At 43.9% G+C, this 20,318-nt stretch overlaps 1 protein-coding gene across 2 annotated transcripts; it reads right to left on the bottom strand.

Annotated features, from left to right (window-relative positions):
* Positions 1-1,186: 1,186 nt before the first annotated feature.
* Positions 1,187-13,334, bottom strand: KLHL36 (kelch like family member 36). Of its 2 annotated transcripts, XM_020801932.3 has the most exons (5): positions 13,190-13,334; positions 10,857-10,929; positions 8,749-9,822; positions 5,842-5,999; positions 1,187-4,031 (listed from the first exon to the last, which is right to left on the bottom strand). In XM_020801932.3, the coding sequence occupies exons 2-5, from the start codon at positions 10,917-10,919 to the stop codon at positions 3,476-3,478; spliced, it is 1,851 nt and encodes a 616-aa protein (XP_020657591.3). In that variant the 5' UTR covers positions 10,920-10,929; positions 13,190-13,334; the 3' UTR covers positions 1,187-3,475. The 2 variants fall into 2 exon arrangements, with proteins under 2 accessions (XP_020657591.3, XP_072836590.2); XM_072980489.2 differs by lacking the exon at positions 13,190-13,334 and having other exon boundaries at positions 10,857-11,617.
* Between the last annotated feature and the right edge of the window lie 6,984 nt (positions 13,335-20,318).

Below are 20,318 nucleotides of genomic sequence, written 5' to 3'. Positions count from 1 at the left end.
TTCCATCTTCGGCGGATTGCCCAGCTGCACTCCTGTCTTGATGTTCGGTCTCTCACCACTCTGGTCCATGCGCTCGTCATCTCAAGAGTAGACTACTGCAATGCTCTCTATGTGGGGCTGCCCTTGAGACTGATACAGAAGCTACAAATAGTCCAGAATACAGCTGTCACACTATTAACTGGGGTGAAAAGATATCAACATGTTTCCCTCACTCTGGTGGCCTTACACTGGTTACCTATTTATTTCCACATTGATTTTAAGGTATTAATGCTTTTGAGGTTTTAATGCTTACATATAAAGCCCTAAACAGTTTCGGGCCTTGATACCTGACAGAGATCCTGTCCCCACTTAGCTCTACTCATGTCACTTCATCAAGCCAGACTGGGCGGCTGAGAGGCTTAACACTGAAAGAGGCCCGGAAGGAGAAACTGGGCCTTCTCAGCGGTGGCCCCTCATCTTTGGAACACCTTACCCCTGGAGATCCAACTGGCGCCCTCACTGGGAACTTTTAAAAACAAGTTAAAGACTTGGTTCTTCCGGCAGGCCTTCCCCCCTCCCATGACATAGCTTTCTTTTCCCATCTTGAATCCTGTTTTCTTTATTGCTCTTATAGCGGCCCTGAGAGGGCTTTCAAGATAAGTGAGATACTTAAGGAGTGGTTTCACCAGTTCCACTCCCATCCGTGAGTTTCTATGGCCGAACAAGCGGAATCCCAGTCCATCACGTCATCCACTATACCACATTAGGAATCATAGCCTCTATAGGCTCAACTGTATAAGCATTTGTTAAGGTTATAGGTTCTTCTCAAGCTATCAGCTTCTTTGGCTGGCAGACCCTTGAAAACACTTTTGGCAAAATCTTACTGGGGATTTACAGTGGCATAAAGTGTAATGGCACCAATCCTGGCCGGAAATTGCTGCTAATTACCAAGGTGCCGCTCATATTTCTGATTTGTCAACTCGTTGGGGTAGCAGGTCAGTGCCGCAATTTATGCAACTACGCTTCCACTGGTGTAAGGCCCCAATACGATTATGGCCACTCTTCTCTTGATGCGATTTACTGTTGAATTCATAACTCATGATCTTGTGGCATATGCTGTATATTTTCAAAAGCAAAACAGAAGAACAAACAGAATATATGAAAAAAAAAGACTGTAGGATCTTGTGCACATTTCGGCAAGAAATCATTATAAAAGAATTCCGTTCTGGCTTTATTAAAGATACAAATTTTATTCTATGTGAAGAAAATAGAAAAGATACTGTGATTCCCTGGACATGAATTAACCATTGGACATGAAAATCATTTCACATTTAAAAAAAAAAACATCAAGAGTTTTGATTCACGAAATATTGACTCATGGCTGACTCAGAGTTCGGCAGCTATGGAAAAACTTTGTCCATCATGTATCTAAGCCTTGGGTGAAGTTGGGTGGGAAATATGGGCCCTCCAGATTTTGTTAGCCTTCTTCATTCTAATCAATGGTCTGGTATGGTAAGAGTTGTGATTCAGCAATATTTGGAGGTGCAAAACTCAATCATTTGCATCGTGCTTCAGCATGCATCTTTTATCTTGGACAAGATATGCCTCATTCCTCACCAAACTAAAGGGTTGTAGTGCCATAACTAAAGGCATATCCCATGACACTGGATACATTAATTAATTGTGTGCCATCAATTTTGAATGAGCGACCCTTTCCAGGGTTTTCTAGATAGACAATAATGAGATGTGGTTCATCATAACCTTCTTGTGGGGGTGCCCTGGGACTGTGCAGTTGGTCCAAGGCTACACAGGCTGGCTTTTCTCCCAGGAGGCACCAGACGGGAACTGAATGTACCCCCTCAGCTGAGAACTCCCAGAAGCACCAGCTCCATTTCCTAAGAGGCAGCTAAGCCAGAGCTTGGCCTATCCTAGGTCATGAAGCCTATTTTGTCAATTTTCTGTCAATAACAGGCTTGCAGAAAATATCTGCTTCTGTATTAGTTTGTGTATCTCTTTGAAAGACCGGCAAACCTGCTCTCTTTGGCAAGTTCAGTCCATGCGAGCGGCCTGACAGTGCTAAAAAAGCATAAAACCAGAGAAATGTTTCACAACAAAGCTATACAAAACAGGATGGAGGAAAACACCCTCTTAGGCAGAAATGACAGGGGTATAATTAGATACTGTACTAGAAATGTTAAGGAGTAAATAACATGCTGTACAACAACTTACAAGCTAGGTATTAGCAAAAAATGTGTCTTTTAAAAGAGAATTATACAAACAGTCCTCCTCCCCCAACAAAACCCTTAAAAACCCCACTTTGTCTGGACTAGAAGAGGAACCTTTCCACACCATGCAATTTAAACTCTGTCGGTATATTGGCATTTTAAGTCTTTGTAAAATGAAGCAATGGAACATGTGTATTTTAAAAAGATACCAGCAGACAGAGGCAAGCAGACAAGCCAGAAGGGCTCCAATATGGCAGAAGAAAAGCAAAGTTACAGCTCCTTCTCCCCTGTAAATACTGCAACCTAGTTAACTGATGAAGAAATGACAGATCCATTACTTCGGAACCGAGTTTTAGGAAATCTCCCATTGAACTGACTATACCCAAATGTTTAGTACGCTTTTAGCGATATTAATCCTTTCTCCCAACTCAGATCCTTGCCTTCACCCTTCTGCTTGAGTCTGACATACAGTGTTGTCCATGATTTAAAAACATACCTCTAATCTATTGCTAACACTGATGAATGAAATTTATGATCTTGGATTTACTCTGTTCCAGCTCTTAGGCTCAGCCAATGCTTGGAAATACTATAGTCTGGACTACAGCTTCCAGAATCCTGGCTGGGGCTTTTGTGAATTGTGATCCAAAAGTTTTTTTTTCAAGTTAAGTGATAGCCTCTCTCTCTCTCTCTCTCTCTCTCTCTCTCTCTCTCTCTCTCTCTCTCTCTCTCTCTCTCTCTCTCTCTCTCTCTCACACACACACACACACACACACACACACACACAAAATTCGTCAGCCTTTTCCTTTCCTTTCCAACAGATGTTTAACTTCCTACAATCACACCTTCTCTGTGTCCATCACACAGAGCATTGATCCCAAGGATCAGAAGGGTTACACTGCTCAGTATCCACTGAAAATGTAGACCACAGTGGTGGGGAAAGACATTCAGGTTTCCAAAACTGTTCTTTGAAAATAGGAGGAAAAAGAAAAAGAAGGAATAGTTAAATCTTAATGTGTGGTCATGGCCGTGGAAGGCAAACGGCCTAACTTGCAGTTGCCTCTTGCTGTTAATTAATGAATCCCTGCTTTGATTTCTGAGCACGCTCCAGTCCAGTGGGTTGGATATACACCCAAGTCAGGATTCCTTAATTAGCAGCAAGAAGCTGCTGTGAGTTACGGTCTTTGCTCTATGCCGGCAGAAGTACGCAATTGGATTTTTGGCCAGAGATTTGGTATGCATTTGTCCCCTACAACTGAGGAGTCCAAGATCTGTCATCTCCCTCGATCCTGACATCGCTTTGCTTTGGATTTTTTCTTCTTGTCATCTGACTGGGGTTTTAATGCACACACACAAGCCGAAACCCCAGCAATCGCTTTGGGAAGATCTGTCCCTTTCTGCCACTTGTTTTTGTCTTTGTCGTACACCTGGACCATTCTGGAGAAAATGGTGTCTTCCCAGCTGTAGCCACCAAGGATGTAGATCTTGCCTTCCCACGTGGCCACGCCAGATTCACTGTTGGCTTGTAGCAAGGGCGCGACTCTTGTCCACTGGTTACACTGTGGGCTGTAAGACTCCACCCCCAAAATGTCAAAACGGGCCATCGTTTCAAGGTAGTCGTCGCTGCCGCCAATAGAGTAGATGTGATCTTCCAGGGTGCACATGCTGTGCCAGCCTCGTGCAGTGATCATTGGCCTCTTCTCTTCCCACACGTCGGTACGATAGTCGTAGCAGAGCAGGTTTTTGCGATAGGGGCCGATTTGGTAATCGTGGCCTCCCGAGATATAAACAAATTCATTGTGGACAGCACCAGCATGCCCGTAGGTAAACCTAAGACAGGAGGAAGATGAGATGGAAAGTGAAGGCAAGGCAGGAAGGAAGGTGGACATTGCCAGTTTCTACAGGGGTGGGTAGCTTTGAAGCATCCAGAGACAGTTTCCAGCCTCGGGTGGCTTGAGACTACCAAAATAATTTTGACAATAGGCAAAAGTGGGCACTAGGCTCCCTAATAGGTTGGCTTGGATCCAAAGAGCTACCTAACAATATTCCCCATCAGGGATCCTGAGGCCCTGTTCCGACTTTGCTCAATATGTTGCTTCCTACGTCCAAATGCCTAAGCTTCTCCTGAGCAGAAACTCCCACCGGTGCAATGATGCAGGATTAAATTGCTTGTGCAAGCACTGGCCTTGTGCAAGCAGGGGGCATTGTTTAAGCTGTAGTGCCTAAGTAGGCAGCCTGCGGCTGAATGTAACTCTTGGATTAATTTCAAATTTTCTGCAAGAAATCAGCTGCAAGCAAGCTATTCTCCTTCCAGGTAGCTTGCTGGATGAAAAAGGAAAGGAGATGAGAAGACCCTGTAGGAGTCTGTGTGCTTCTCACTGCCCCTTTCCTCTTGACATGCCATCATCACCTTGCTAGTATTAAGTTTAAAATAGTGGGTTCTACACTATGCAGTTATATCAGTCTGTTAACATTGTAAGTGCATCGGACCCATCCTATGAATTCCTCCTGTGTGTGGTTTGGTGAGGCAGTCAGAATTCTGTGCTATAGTTCAGGGGAGAAGACTGACGCTCTCCAACAGAGAAATCCAACTTCACTAAACTATATATCCTAGGATTTTTCTGGTGGTATATACAGCTGTGTTGTGTGGATTTGTTATATGCCATCAAGTCAGAACTGACTTATACTGATCTGTTCTCAATGACCCAGAGTGCAAGACTTGTAATAATGGGCTCGAGTGACAGGAAGTCAGATTTAGGCTGAATATCAGGAAAAACTTTTTAACTGTTAGAACAGCACGACCATGGAGCCAGTGACCTCAGGAAGTCGTGAGTGCTCCAACGCAGGAGGCCTTCAAGAGAAAATTGGACAACCATCCGTCAGATCTGCTTTGATTTGAATTCCTGCATTGAGCAGGGGGTTGGACTCGATGGCCTTACAGGATCCTTCCAACTCAATTATTTGATGATTCTAATATGGCTTTCAAGGGCTTCTAATATGGCTCCCCCAGGGAGTTTCCATAACAGAGCCAGAGAAATGAACTCAGGTCTCCTGAGCCCCAGTCCATCACTCTATCTACCACACCATACTGAGTATCCATAGTGCAGATACAGACTGAGGACAGTGGTGCCTCGCTAGATGATGATAATCCGTTCCACTGAAATCACTGTTTAGCAAAATCATCGTCTAGCGAAAAGCATTTCCCCACTGGAATGCATTGAAACCTGTTTAATGCGTTCCAATGGGAAGAATCGTCGCTGTCTAGTGAAAATCGGCCATAGGAAAGCCGCTTTGCGAACCGCCAATCAGCTATTTAAATAGCTGTCTTGCGAAGCTTCAGTCCGGAAAACACCCATTTTGCGAGCATGGAGGGAGCTGTCAAAATCGTTGTCTAGAGAAAATCGGTTTGCGAAGCAGGGACCAAACATTGTCCAGCGAAATTCCCCCCTAGGAATCACTGTTTTGTGATTGCTATAGCGATCGCAAAAAGTCAATGTCTAGCGAAGAAACTGTCATGTGGGGTAACTGTCTAGCGAGGCACCACTGTATTTGTTTAAAACCCAAGAAGCTCAAACGGTGGTTTCCGTGGCATGAATCCCATGACACCAAATGATTTCGTCAGACACCCCACTGTTTTTACCTCGGCAGGCCTGCCACATAGGACCACACATCTTTTGCTGGGCTATAGATCTCAACCGACGAAAGGGCCCCATTTTCATTCCGTCCGCCAACAGCCAACAACCTGTCTTCGGCGGCTGCCAGGTAGAAGTCCACTCGACGTTGCCTCATGGAGGCAAGCTGAGAAGGAAACAGGCGGAGGGGGCATTACAACATGCAAGTCAACTTCTTTGAGTCTCCATCCATCCCATAAATTGACTACTGAAGCGTATTGGATGAAATGACTCTCCCACAAAATAACTACCTATGCCATCCACTCCTCAAAGTCCTTGATGCGAAGAATTATAACACCCATGGAGGCCAAAAAATTAAAAATAAAATAAAAGCCAACACAAGGAACTGAACTGTCTTGGATGTGGCCCTTTCCCTCTGAAATAAGTTTTCTATTTGGTTGGCCAGGCACCATCCCTCTCAGCTTTTAGGAAGCTAATTAAGACAGACTTATGTAAAGCCGCCTTCTACTAGTGGTGAAAATTGACCTGAGAAAATTGACCTGCTCAAATGGGTTTTCATTTGTAGATTCCTATTTAAAAGTAGGTTTGTTGTGGGCTAAACCGCAGAAGCCTTTGTGTGCTGCAGGATCAGAAGGCCAGCAGTCGTAAGATCGCATCCACGCGACGGAGTGAGCTCCCATCACTTTGTCCCAGCTCCTCAACAACCTAGCAGTTCGAAAGCATGTAAATGCGAGTAGATAAATAGGGACCATCTCGGTGGGAAGGTAAAATGGCGTTCCCTAGTCACGCTGGCCACGTGACAACGGAAAACTGTCTTCGGACAAGCGCTGGCTCTATGGCTTAGAGTCGGACACGACTGGACTGAAAATGTCAAGGGAAACCTTTACCTTTACCTTTGTTGTTTTATATTTTGTCGTTCTTTTATCATATTTGTTACACGGTGTTTTAAATGTATGGGGTTTTTTTAAATCGTATGTTGTGAATCAGGGTTGGCCCCTCGGCAGCCCTTCTGGCCAATAACAGGTGACAGAGCTATTTATTTGGCCCTTGGCAAATTTTAGTCATTCATTAAAGAAAAGAACACTTCGTTTAAAAAAAGATTACAGAGAGAGCGATAGAGACAGAGAACTCATAGTGTAATTTAAAAAGCTTGTTTGGTTCAATTACGCTCCCCAGAATTCCTCAGCCACCACAGGCATACAGTATGGGGATTCTGGGATTGTAATCCAAAAAAATTAATTTTCCTAAACTCTTGGACAACAGAGGTGGACTAAGCAAATTTTCGGAGGACATGACTGTCTGTTCCTCTTATCCATGGTAGCTAAATCAATTCTCCATGCTAAGAAGCAGTATACCTCTACTAGCTGCTGCCCTTCATGGCCTGTTTTTATGGGCCTCCCAGAAACAGGTCCTCCCAATGTCTACTGGGGGAAGCTGGATGATATGAGCCAGTTGGGGTTTCCTTATGGGATTTCACACACCACATCCCTTCGCTCTGTGCGTTTCATCAACGGTGAGAGTCATGGCCGAAGCCATGCACCTCATCACTGGGAAACCCCTTACTCCTAGGCGGCATTGATTTCTCCCTACAGCAAAGATGGGAAACCTCTTTCAGGGCTTTGCAGAGATTTTCACAGAAGTGGTTGGGCTTTCCTTATCCAGTGGTGGGTGGTTCCAAAGGCTGGCAAAAGCAAACACCAAATATATGTAGCTTACCACTCTTGCGACTAGTAACTGAGAAAGGTTTAGACAGTTAAGCCTTTCAGAATGCAGGAAATGAACACAAATTGGGGAAACCACTGGGGCCAGTGGTGTCATATGAAAAGGGCTTTAGATACATGGGGAACTCCAGACAATTTATTGTTTATTTTATTTATTTATTTGATTTATACCCCGCCCATCTAGACCAATGGTCTACTCTGGGCAGCAAATAATAAGAGCAGGAAGAACCTACCCTCACTTCCCTCTCAAAGGCTGGAGTTACACTCAAGGTCTGGGGTTTTACACTCCTTATGGCTTAGCATATGAGACTGATTTATTCTTATAAGCTATATTTAAAAAATCTGGCATATATATAACTTAACACAGAAGTGTGTTTGTGCAGGAAAAATACACATCTGTGACTTCTCATCAATTGTCAGGAAAACAGATTGCGGCTGTCCCCCCCCCCCCCCCAAACAACCCACTGAACAGAAGGTAGTCATATCAGATGGCGTTATCTTTCTGATCCAGAAATATAAAAACAAGAGAAATCAACAAGGATGGCTTCAACAATAGGTGTAATCCTTCCGGGTAAATGGGGATCGCTCCCCGGTCACACTTAACTTTTCTCTCTCAGCACACAGAACAAGAACATCAAGAGCTCGTAAATTGAAGCCAGTTGATTCTACAGGAGACAACCCAGTTTCAAGTCATTGCCTCTTTTTATCTCCATGAGGGCTAGAAACCATTTATTTTCCATTAATCTGACGGCTTTCCTTCATATCACAAGAGACTATGGATTTCACACTGGGAGGACCTATTCGATGGTTCACAACATGACCATTACTTTCCTTTGGGATTTTTAAATACCGTATTTTTCCATGTATAAGACGTCCCCATGTATAAGACCTCCCCACTTTTCTAATCCAAAATTAAGAAATCCAAGTGGGGCTTAGCAAGTGTGGGGGAAAGGGATCAAAGCTCTGTAGGATAGCTTTGATCCCTGCTTTCCCCTCCACTTCTTTTGTTCTCTTCTCAGCTTACTTCCGTGTATAAGATGACCCTCAATTTTTAGTCTAAAGATTTTAGACAAAAGTATAGTCTTATACACAGAAAAATACAGTAGGTTTTGAGGACAGACATTTTTTTGTCCTCCTCTGATACATGAAATGTTAAAAGGAAGGGGGGGAAGAATGTTACCGCTCAGGGCTCACCTTTATCCACTGGTTACAACGAGGGTCATACCTATATAGAAGATTAGAGGCTGCGTCCCCACCATTGTCTCGTGAAAAGCTACCTCCAGCGATAAAGATGAAACCTCCGAGGACTGCGACGCAATGATGGCTCCGCCTGGCGGGTAGCGGTGTTTCCCTCACCCATTGTCCTGTTCTGGTGTCCAGGAAGCAGGTGTCATCACTCAGCTCCAGACAATGTTCGGACACTTCCCCACCAACAAAAAGGAGCTTCTCCTCGCAGGTACGGAGAGCCGTCCGCTTGTTCTGAAGGACCGGCTGAGCAGTGACGTTGTTGTGATAGTGGACGGCCTCCTCGATAAACCCTTCGCAGTTGCTTTCCTTTGGAAGGAGGGAGCAGATGGCTGGCTTGACCCGGTGTAGCAGGTCGCTCTTTGGTATCAAAGGGAAATGGATGTTTTCCAAGACTCGGTAGGCCTCGTTTTCTCGTTCTGGATATTGCGTCAGCCACTGGAGCGCAGCCTGTAGCAAGTCGTGTTCGCAGTCTTGCTGCACCTCGTTGCTGCTGAGGTACTGGCACAGCTTCTGGGTGGAAATGTTCTGCAAGAAGTCCGTCGTGAAAGACAGCGTGCCAAAGTTCCTCAGGATGAAAGAGTCAATGTAGACATCCAGGCGCCTGAGGCTGTAGATTGAGGCCAGCTCTTGGAGGTACAAGTAGTTCTCCTCGTTGACTTCGTTCTCCAGATACTCACAACAGAAGTCCACCACCTTCCAGATCTGCAGCAAGTGGGCTGTTTCCAGGATGTAATCAATGTTTCCACCGTCAAGGGACAGATCACAGCCGTACAGGAAGTCCATTATGGCTTTGAGACCCGTGTACGAAGATCCAAAAAGCTCTACCTCTTTCTGGTAGGCTTCTCGCATGCCGATGGTGAACATAGAGTTGAAATAGTCACTGCAGACTGCTAAAATATTCCGATGGGCAGGAAGTTTGTTCTCTTCTACAATCAGGACGATGTCACAGAAAAGGCCCTGCTGCCTTTGTTCATTCAAGCTCTGAAGAACGAGGCTGGCGTGATCAGCACATTTGTACACCTGAAAGAGAGAAAAGGCATTGAACCGCTCTTCACGAAAGAGGTATTACAGTCTCAGGATCTGACAATAAGTCCTACAAGCCAGGATTAGCTGTTCTTTAGCACAGGGTATCTATAAGACTTTTAGGTTAAGGACGGGCTTAAGCAAACCTTGGAATTCATGGAAACCTAGCCATGGAGGATCACATCTGGTTCATGCAGCTCTCCTCATTAGTGACTATATCATGGATGGGAAACACATGTTGATCCAGATATTTTAGAACTGCAGCTTCCATGAAAGCAACCGACATGAAAGACGATAAAAGTCGAGGTTCACCAACATCTGTAAGTCTATGGGCTCCTTATCCATCAACAGCATCAAAGACCGATTCGTAAGGCCGGGTCTAATCAAGAGAGTTGGATCAGGAAGAGGATGTGGTTTGGAAAGTTGCTCGAACAAGGCATGCCAAGTCACCCAACTCGGTATAACAAATAACATCTACTGAGATTCCTTAATTTATGGCAATTCACATCCTAAATTTAGGCCATTTGTGTAACTATGAGAGAGGACTTCAGCCACTGAGAGTCACCTGTAAGTAGTTCTGTTTTGGGAGTAACAAAATCATGGCCAAGTTACATGCCAAAAGAAAGGCAACAGGTAGGAATAATAGCATTTCATTGGTGTGACAAGTGAACATTTCTATTGCTTTCAAAACTTCTAAAAAAACTTTCCAAAGACTTTTGCTGTTCCTTGTTCAAGTTTTGTGCCATTATCAGTTCTATATATTTTTTTTTAAGTAATGAAAAAATAAACAAGGGACATCACAAGTAATGTAAGAAATTATTGTTTCAATATGATAGCAGGTAACAACAGGTGACAGCAACCAAAAAAATGGAAACAGGTTGTTTTTCATAAATAACTTAGTCAAAGCTCTTCACATGATATGGTTGCTAATTACAGGGTACAAAGGAGACACAGAGGAGTCTTCCAAAATAATTGAGAGGAACCTCCTATCCAGCAAACATATGAAGCAAGGGGGAAAAAAACCCACTGACCTTGGAAGATTCACTTATGTTGTGTGGACGTGAAATCCTGGCTTGTCTGGTTCCTTCCATCATTGTGCAGCTCCTTGGTGTGTATGGAAACAAGCAGAAAAAAAGGATAAGTGGTATTATCCTAGCCCCACTCACCATCTCTCTAGAAAGCAAGAGAGCAGACAAATTCCGGTGTGTGGACAGGGAACTAGTCCCCACTGAACCATGAAACGTGGTGGGTGACCTTGGACTGTCTCCATCTGAACCACCTCAAAGGGATGCCATGAAAATAGAATTGGGAAAACAGTTATGTAAGTCATCTTGAGTTGTTGGAGAAAAGGTGACTACCTATAAAGATAAGGAGCTGAGGGTCAAACTAGGTGGCATTGAAAAGATCATTGTATATTATTCTTTTAGCAATGGTATCCTGTACCTGGAGCAGTCAGATTTGCACACGACACTGGTGTTAACCTCCCAGTGTCCAGTTACAAAGCATGCTAATTTGCAAGTTGCACAAGATGGGAAGGACTCCTGCTGCTGTAAACCGATGCAGGTTCAGAAAAGACAATAAAGCTAGGAAAAGTTGAAGGCAGCAGGGGAGAAAGGAAGAACAACTATGAGAGGAATTGACTTCCTAAAGGAAATAATAGGCTTGAGTTTACAAGAACTGCACAAGGATGTTAATTATAGGACATTTTCAAGATTGCTCATTCGTGGGATTGCCATAAGCCAGAGGTGTTTTTAACAGCACAGAGGAACGACTGGCACAGCCACAAAAAAAAGCCTCAAATGTCGTGGTAGTTGGTAGTTGGCACTTTGACATTAATGGATGAAGGGTGCCATTAATTCTTCCACCTGAAGCAACAGAAAGTCTTGGGATGGTCCCTGTAGAGGAGTGACCTGAAGCCAAAATATTGGTGGAACAAGAATTTTATGCAGTCCAGTCCTGTCAATCTTTATATGTACAGTTTTTCTCATCTACATTTTAGAAATCCTTTTTTAAGGGCGTGCTCTTTGTCAGTCTAGAGCAAAGCCTGGTCAAGTTACTTTCTGGACTACAGCTTCCAGAATCCCCAGCCAGAATATGTCATAGGGATTCTGGGTGTTGTAGTCTAGAAAGTACCTCCCTTTAACTCTTGTCCAGTGTTTTTGGTATTGGCCTCTGAAAATTAGGGTATAAGGATAAAAGTCAATCCATTTTAGCCAAGGTAAAGAATATAGATGCTCACTGGATAGCTCAGTGCTGTAGGTCTCTGGCCACAGAGCCAGAGGTTGGGAGTTTGATTCCCCACTGGGCCTCCTGCAAGTAGAGCCAGCCTGGGTGGCCTTGGGCAAGCTGCACAGTCAGTCCCAGAGTGCCCCCTAGAGGAAGGGAAGGGAAAATCACTTCTGAGTATTCTCTATCAAGAAAACCCTGAAAAGGGTTGCTATAAGTCAGAACTGAATTGGTGGAATGCAATTATTTTTAGTTATCTTTAACAGCGGCAGGACGTACAACTCAGAACTGATTTGATGGCACATAATTATTGTAATAAAGTGTACAGGACTGTGGTACCAGCAGTGTAGCAAATACATTTCTGATTCAGAGGTATAAAGTAAACTTGTCTGAAACAAACTTTTAGGTGTTCCAGTCAGAGGTTAACCCCACCACGTTTTTTTTTCAGTAAAGGTGAAACATTCCAGCTCTAAAGGAATTCAGACTTCCATCCTACCTTTTCTTACCTGTGAGGAAGCCCCATTGAATTCAATCAGACTTAGAGAGGAGCCATACATAGGAGGGTGCTATAAAGTTGATTGTTTTTTGTCAGCAAATGACGGTGTGGGGCTTCGGAGTCCACGTCTCGTTCCCGTCTCCTTCCTTTTGCTCCCCCAGTTCCATGGGGCTCCAGAGCGGCCTCCAAGGAGAACTGACTTTGGAAACCGAAGGAAACTAGGGAGAAAACTAACGGGAAGATGCAGAAATGCAAGTACTATTTCTGGGGAATACAGCCAAGGAAGGCATCAAAGCAGGATGTCCTCAATGTGGCCAGGAGGGAAGGGTGGTCTAAAAATGCAGCAAATGGGAATCCAGCCCACCTTCCCTTTTTTCCCCCACCCACCCACCCTCCACTGCCAACAGTCTCTCTCGACACCCCCACATCTGCCCAACCCCCATGGAGGAATAAAACCCAGCCTTCACCCCACGGGGCGAGGTATGGGATTCGCTGCAACAGGGCAAGGAAGAGGATGCTCGGGAGGGCGAAGGAGGACAAAAGAGGCAGGAGGGAATTTCCCATCATGCTCCACCGCCAGGCGCTCTGGGCTCCGCGATGCCCGCCAGGCGAGACCCGAGGAGGCGCGGAAGCTGCTCTTACCGCGACTCCAGCGTTCGTTCGGGCGACTGCCTGGTCGGGCACGGGCATCGCTCGCCGTCAGGTCTCCTAAAACCAGGAACTGCAAGCGGGATTGAAAGGGAAGCCTACCAATCATCCGAGGAGGTTGGCCCGGCCGATGGGGTGGGACTAGCCCGGGCGGTCACAATCATCTCCCGTGCAGGCAGGCCAGCCAACGAGCGAGCAAAGGAAGGAAGCCAGCTGCAGCCGAGAGGCTGGATCTCCCGTCCGGGGGGGGGGGGGACATTAGCATTCCACTCAGGGGACCAGAGGAGTTAAAAAGAGGGACTTATCTCTTTGAGAAAGAGAGAGAGAGAGAGAGTAAAAAGGGGGAAAAAAGTCGGAGAAGTCTGTTGTCTGTTGGCACCAGCGCAGGAGCGACGGATCTGGTCCTTTTGGAAGAGGCAGCCCTGTTACTCTGCGCAAGGATGTCAGACAAAATCCAAAGAAACAAAGCAAGAGAGAAACAGGTGGCACCTTAATTAAAGACTGACTATTATATTTTGACATAAGCTTTCGCGGACACGTCCGCTTCGTCGGGCATGCCTCTTAATGCCTGACGAAGTGGACGTGTCCAGGAAAGCTTGCGTTAAAATATAATGGTTAGTCTTTAAGGGGGCTCCTGTTTTTGTCTTGTTTTGTTTTGATTCTTTGGATTTTGCCTGATAGGGATTTTGTCAGGCAGAGAAGAGTCTGAAGAGCCACCACCACCTGCTCCAGACATTTTGAATTCTGTGCAACCAATCTATGCCATTAATTTCATTTCACAATTCACAGTTTGTTGTTGTTGTTGAGAGATTGATTTATCTGAACCATGTCAACAGATGATGATAGAAAATATATCTTACAGGCATAGATCTACAATAAATAAGGTCTTTTTCTGTTTAGAGTACACATGCAGTCGGGCATTTGAGCTTAGAGTGCATATTATATTATATTATATTATATTATATTATATTATATTATATTATATTATATTATATTATGTTATATTATATTATAGTAAAAGCTATTTGATCCTATATACAGAATGTATCATATATATGGGATTCTAACCTAGGCCTTCTGAGTCCTAGTTTGTTACTCTGCCCATTATATATATGGGGGGATCGATATATAATATATATGATATAGAATATATATAATCTCTGTGTGTAAACACAGGTGGCCTACATCATTAAAAGACAACATTTAAAAACTAAAGCATTGAATGTAATTTTTTAAAAAAACAAACAAATACCACACTAAAAATGGTAAACAAAATCCATACCAAAAGCAGATTCAAATCAATAAGGCCCAACACTCCATTTAATACCCAGAGGTCAATGGCCAAAAAGACTTTCTAAATAGAAAATCTTTTACCTGACCACAGGAGGGTCACTAGGAGAAGGTAGGTGATGGCTACAGTTTTGTGGGGGCTGTGAATCCAGTCCAGAATTTTGTCTCAACTTTGCCTCTTGGATTAGCTCCTGTAAGGTTCAGAAATGTTTCTAATGCAGGAAATAAAACCTGGAGTGGAACATGGGGTCACCCGCTGGCCAAGGGAGAGAGCCTAGCTGTTCTCATTAGGATGCTCAGGGTCATCAAGAAAGCCCACTCGTGCATCGGCACTAAATGGACACCAAACAGTGGTGAGCTTGAAGGAAGATCTTGATGGGCTACTGATCTGACATGATGCAAGGTCATTCCCTACATTTCATTTTCCCTTCATCTTTTTTTTCCAAGGGTGAATGAACACGCTGCTCACTAGTGGGTGGAAAGGAAGGACGCGAACAGAATTCTATAAATTCTACTGAATAATGTTTTAAAAACAAACACAACTATCCATCCAAACAGATGGAGAGCAGAGGCTTTGAGAAAACCCACTAGAGGAGGGATGCTTGACTCGTTCTCTGTCCTCACTAGAAAGGTTTTTTTAAAGACATAATTCCTAGTCTGAATGGCCACGATGGCTGGAAGACAGCTGTAATCCTAATGAAGAAATTCTGCCTATCCGTGGCTGTTTTTTTCATGCAGTTTATGTGCGTACCTGTAAGAGTATCAAAAATTGTGCAAATGCAGAGAAGATGATAGGCTAAGGAAGAGGGGTGTTCCTGTTTTCTGATCTCTGTAGCAACCTGGCCTCCACTTCTCCAGTGAGTCTCCATGGCTGAGCAGGGATTTGAACCCTGTTCTTCAGACTCTTAGTCTGCCTCTCTATCCACTATACCACAAGGGGTACTTCTTTTTGCTACTGTCACCTTATCATAGAGGACTGGAGGTTTTCACACCAGCAGGGGGCGATAGCTGCATTAGAAACATTTTAGAGTCATCATTACAACAGAAGTCTTTTTATTCAAGGAATAACTGGAATTTTAATTCAAGGGGTAGCTTAGACACAGGGCAGAGATTCACACTGTGGAGCTAAGATTATAAACATCTGCACAATATTGCTTCTACGCCAGGTTTCTTAAGAACTTTTATGTCTCTGCTTTTTTTTAAAAAGTACCATTTCTCAATATTGTCAACTTCCCTCTGCCCAATGAATGCCTTTATGGAGATAAGAAACTTAGTTTTTGTTGGTTGTGCTTTGTTGTTGTTGTTTTGTGGGGTAGGGGAGGTTTTGGGGGGGTTGGCTGTGGAATCTGGAAGTTGTGATCTCCAGAATGCTGTCCATGGAATTCTGGGACTTCTTGTCTTACTTACTTTCTCCAAACCTTTATTGGCATAAATACAGCTGGGATTACTAACAATAAACACAACGGGTTATAATTTGGAAGTTAATTTAAGAATCTCAAGCAGAAAAATAGCGACAGCTTCAGTGATACGGGAGGAAGAATCATTCAGAAAAATCTCAGGGGTGTTCGGCAGGGAAGATAACCAGGGTTCTAGTAGTGCCTTACGAATGGAAAAATGAACTGAGCAGAAAAACAATATATGGTCAAGTGTATCCGGAACCAAATGGCAGAACAGGCATAATCGATCCTCTTTAGGAATATTTGCAAATCGACCGGTATGGTTCGCTGAGGGAAAAATGTTAAATCGGGCTAACATAAATGCTCTTCTTAACCTGGGGTTGATAAGTGAGGAAAAATAATTTGGATGATAACCAAGTGAAGGGAAAAGACCAAAAGAAAGCGGGGAACAGGTAGGATTCAGTTTGGCTGCAAGAACCTCAAACTCATGCTGCCAGAGTTTAGATTTAATAAGAGCATGGGCCTGTTGAATTCCTAAATCATTTAGGGATTCTAGATTCAAATCAAGGGATTGAAGTTTAATCTCAATCAACTTCAGCCACTTGGAAAGGAAATTGTCTCTGAGTAGATCGTATAGTAAGGAATTGGGCTTAGAGTTTAAATGTAAACGAAGCCAGTATTTAAATGTGGTGGACCAAGCAAGGGTAGAAGGGAGATGGGTACCCAATTCCAAAACTAAAGTTGAAAGACGAATCATGTTGGGGACTCCTAAGATTTTCCTGAAGAAGGCGGCTGCCAAAGTGTCAACATCGTGATCTATGGCCTCAATCCAAATAGGAGCTCCATATAGTAAGTGGGAAAGCAATTTAGTCCGAAAAATAAGCAACGCTGCAGGCACAAATTGATTGCCAGATGAGTAGTGAAATTTTGAGATGGCATTAAGATGGAGGCTAGAGGAAGATAGAACCAGTTTTTTGTGGGGACGCCAACTGAGTTTATGATGCAGAGTGATACCTAGATATTTAAAGGATAAAACCTGCTGAAAGGTTTGTGCTCCGATTGTCCAGGGAGATAGTGATACAGAGTTGGAAAAGTTAATTATTTTAGTCTTGTCAGCATTTATAACCAGGTCGTTAGCTGAACAAAAAGTTTGAAATTTGGATAGGGTACGACGGAGACCAGCTTTTGTTAGAGATAATAGGACTGCGTCGTCCGCGTACAAAAGCACAGAAATTGGGGAACCATTAAGAGAGGGTGCAGCATTAGTAGAAGCAGAAAGAGAGGAAGGCAGGTCCGCTAAAAATAAATTAAAAAGTAGTGGGGCTAAGACACATCCCTGCCGAACACCTTTGTTAACTAATAATTTGTCAGAGAGCTCATAGGAATTTGGCAGCCGAATCTGACATATATTGGAGGAGTGGAGACGCCTAAGCAAAAAAAGCAGTCGGGGTTCAATACCCCAGTTGTTAAGTTTATCCCACAGTAAATTCCTATTAACTGAATCAAAGGCTCCTCGTAGATCGACGAAGGCGGCAAAAAGTCTAGCTTTGTGATAAATTGAGTATTTTTCGGCAAGGTGATACAAAAGCAGAACATGATCCAGAGTCGAGGCTTCAGAGCGGAAGCCTATCTGTTCCTTCCCAGGGAGGTTTTTAGAAGAGGCCCAAGCTGATAGTTTTGATAAGAGAAATTTAGAATAAAGTTTGCCTATATGAGACAATAGGCTGATTGGGCGATAGTTACTAGGAAGAGAAGGGTCGCCCTTTTTGAAGATTGGTATCAGAATAGAAGATAGCCAAGAGTCCGGAAATACACCGGAGTGATTTACTATGGTAAATAATTTGGCAAGCAGATGGGACCACCAAAGAGGATTGTTAGACAGAATCTCTGAGATAACATGATCAGGCCCTGGGGATTTGCCAGATTTAAGGGTGGAAATTAACTCTAGTACCTCATCGGAGGTAACCGGGGGCCAATCTGGGAAGTTTTGAGAGGGATTGATAGAATAATGGGGAGAGCACGAGGAGGAGAAGATTTTTGAAAAATGGGTAACCCAAGAATCAGAGGGTATTGGAGAGTACGGAGAGAGAGCATAAGATAAGTTTGTACGGGAAACAAGGGACCAAAAAACCTTAAAATTCCGAGAAAGAATGGCTTGCAGCAGATTGGTCCATTTGCGTTGGGCGTGTAGATGTTGTTTCATATCCAGAAGGGTGGTACAAGACCTTCTGGCTTCGAAGTAAATTTTAAGAGCATTAGGGGAAGGGTAGGCTCGAATAGAATGAAAAAGGGATCTGACTTCTTGTCCAAAAATACCCCTTTTCCCGCCTCTCTGTATTTCTTTGGTTTCTTTATCTGGAGTTCTATCCTGCCCTTTCATAGGATCTGGTGTGGGTTATTGAAATACAAGAGGAAATGCGAAACGCCAAGAGAAAGCAAATTTAAGATAAACATGGACTTATAATGTCTTGTCCTGACTGAAGAGGTCAATCTTTTGCTAGAAGGGCAGGCCAAATCTTTTTTTTTTTTTTGAAGGACCAGAAAGTGTTGTTCTTCATTTCCCTAACACTTACCAATTGATCCACCTCTCTGTTTTGGTGCCCTGGAGCAAAGCCATAGATATTTCACTCTTATTGCGCCCTTGAGCTCATCACGCTAACCACAGCACCAGAGAGGAAACAAATGTCACTCATGCATGACACAGGAAAGTTCAGAATCCTACCTCCTCCAGGGGCAATGGTTCAAATTCTAAAGAAACCAGTGCAGTATAAAAGGAAGATAAACTGTGCATGATCTGTTTCCTCCAGAGGAAGAAATCTACTTGCATCGTGGAGGGTGTGTGACACAGTTCATTTTTATTTCTTTAAATATTTTAGCACCTCTCTGAGGTTTTGAACTTTGCTGTCTATGTGTGCCTTTGTGAGGGTCACAGGGCTGCTGGAGCATTTGAAAGCAAAGACTTTGGAACTCCCTCCCACTGGAGGCCGGACTGGCCCCATCTTTGCTGTCCTTCCACAAGCAGGCAAAGACCTTTCTCTTCACGCACACCTACATGTGACTGGCTGCCTACATGGGTGACTTTTAGATGGATTGCTATGCATTACTGCTCTTACACGCTACTTGTATGTACCATATCTCAGAGTGATATTTGTTTGTTCCTTTTTAGTATTTGCATTCTTATTGCTTTCAGCTTTAAATATTGCCTTCCACTGATGTAAGCCACCTTGGGTCCTTCTTAAGGAAAAAGTCAAGATAAAAATATTTCTAACAACAAGAGCAACACCCAAGTTCAGCCACACAAATGTCTTTTCAAACATGATGTGCTACTAAATGGGTAGGTTTTCCTCTTGTCTTTGCTTTCCCTGAAATCCTAAGTTTATTTATTCTCACAATGATCAAAGACAGACAGACACTCACACCCATATTTTATTAACATACCACTTTCCAGATTTGCCTTCTTCTCCCGGGGGGGGGGGGACCCATTTTCTACAGACACTCCTATTTGTAGTGACAACATAGGAATCATGGACTCACCGAATGGTAAAGTTAGAAGGGAATTTAAGAGTTACCTAGTTTAACCCCCCTCCGGTGCCTTCCGAATGCACATCTCACTTTGCGCAATTGACGGTCCCTGGGAAGAGCAACAGAGGCGAAATCTTGTTTCACTTTGCCTCGTGTAAAGCTACACCTGCAGACGTGTACAAGGAGTTATGGCCAGGCAGGTGGCACCTCTGATTGCACAGCGACTTGCGCAACTCATTGGGAAATTGATGACACCATTGACCTCTGTTATGGACTGCACCCCTAAGGCCTGCAATTGTCTGCACAAATGAAAATGCAATTGACAATGGAACTGACCACACACAGGGACCGTGCGCAATTGACTGCCAAACTCCATCTGCAGAATATCGGACTTAGGATTTGTGGTGCAAATTTTATATCTATGCAACAGGATTCCAGCCTCTCTCTCTCTCATTCTCTCTCTCTCTCTCTTCCCCCCCCCCCCCCCTTTCCTCCCAGTGTTGGGAAAAGTGACTTTTTTGGACTACAGCTCCTGGAGCTGTTGAAAGGGGTCTGGACAAAGCAGCTTGTCCAAACTCCTCATGTCTTGATGGATCACTGCCGTTGAGATTTAACACTGAGTAAACAAGGCATGGGCTGGGCAGTTGAACATTGGCCCTTCCAGAACAAAGACTGGCTGCAGATAACTTCTCCAATCCCAGCATGAGAAGGGATTTGTAGTAATTCTGCCTTTGATAAAGGATGCCATTCATAAACTGGTTCCTCCCCCCCTTCTTTTTTAAATTGGACAATCAACCTTTTATAGCACCTCTAGCTTAGTGTTCTTTTTGTCTGGCTTCCAGGCATCTTTGGGGCTTCATTGTCCATTGACGCCCTGTTCAAATGTTCACACTTGAAATGTTTTGGGATACCAG

This window comes from Pogona vitticeps, chromosome 10, assembly GCF_051106095.1.
Source record: "Pogona vitticeps strain Pit_001003342236 chromosome 10, PviZW2.1, whole genome shotgun sequence".
Classification (NCBI taxonomy): Eukaryota; Metazoa; Chordata; class Lepidosauria; order Squamata; family Agamidae; genus Pogona; species Pogona vitticeps.
Note: the sequence above shows the minus strand (reverse complement) of the source record. Positions and strands in the feature narration are given on the sequence as shown.

Coding starts and splice junctions, on each gene's coding strand:
- KLHL36 (XM_072980489.2), bottom strand. CDS start 10,994: ATGGTGAGTGGGGCTAGGATAATACCACTTATCCTTTTTTTCTGCTTG. Junction 9,823..10,856: donor ACATAAGTGAATCTTCCAAG/GTCAGTGGGTTT, acceptor TCTCTCTTTCAG/GTGTACAAATGTGCTGATCA. Junction 6,000..8,748: donor GTTGTAACCAGTGGATAAAG/GTGAGCCCTGAG, acceptor TTTCCTTCTCAG/CTTGCCTCCATGAGGCAACG.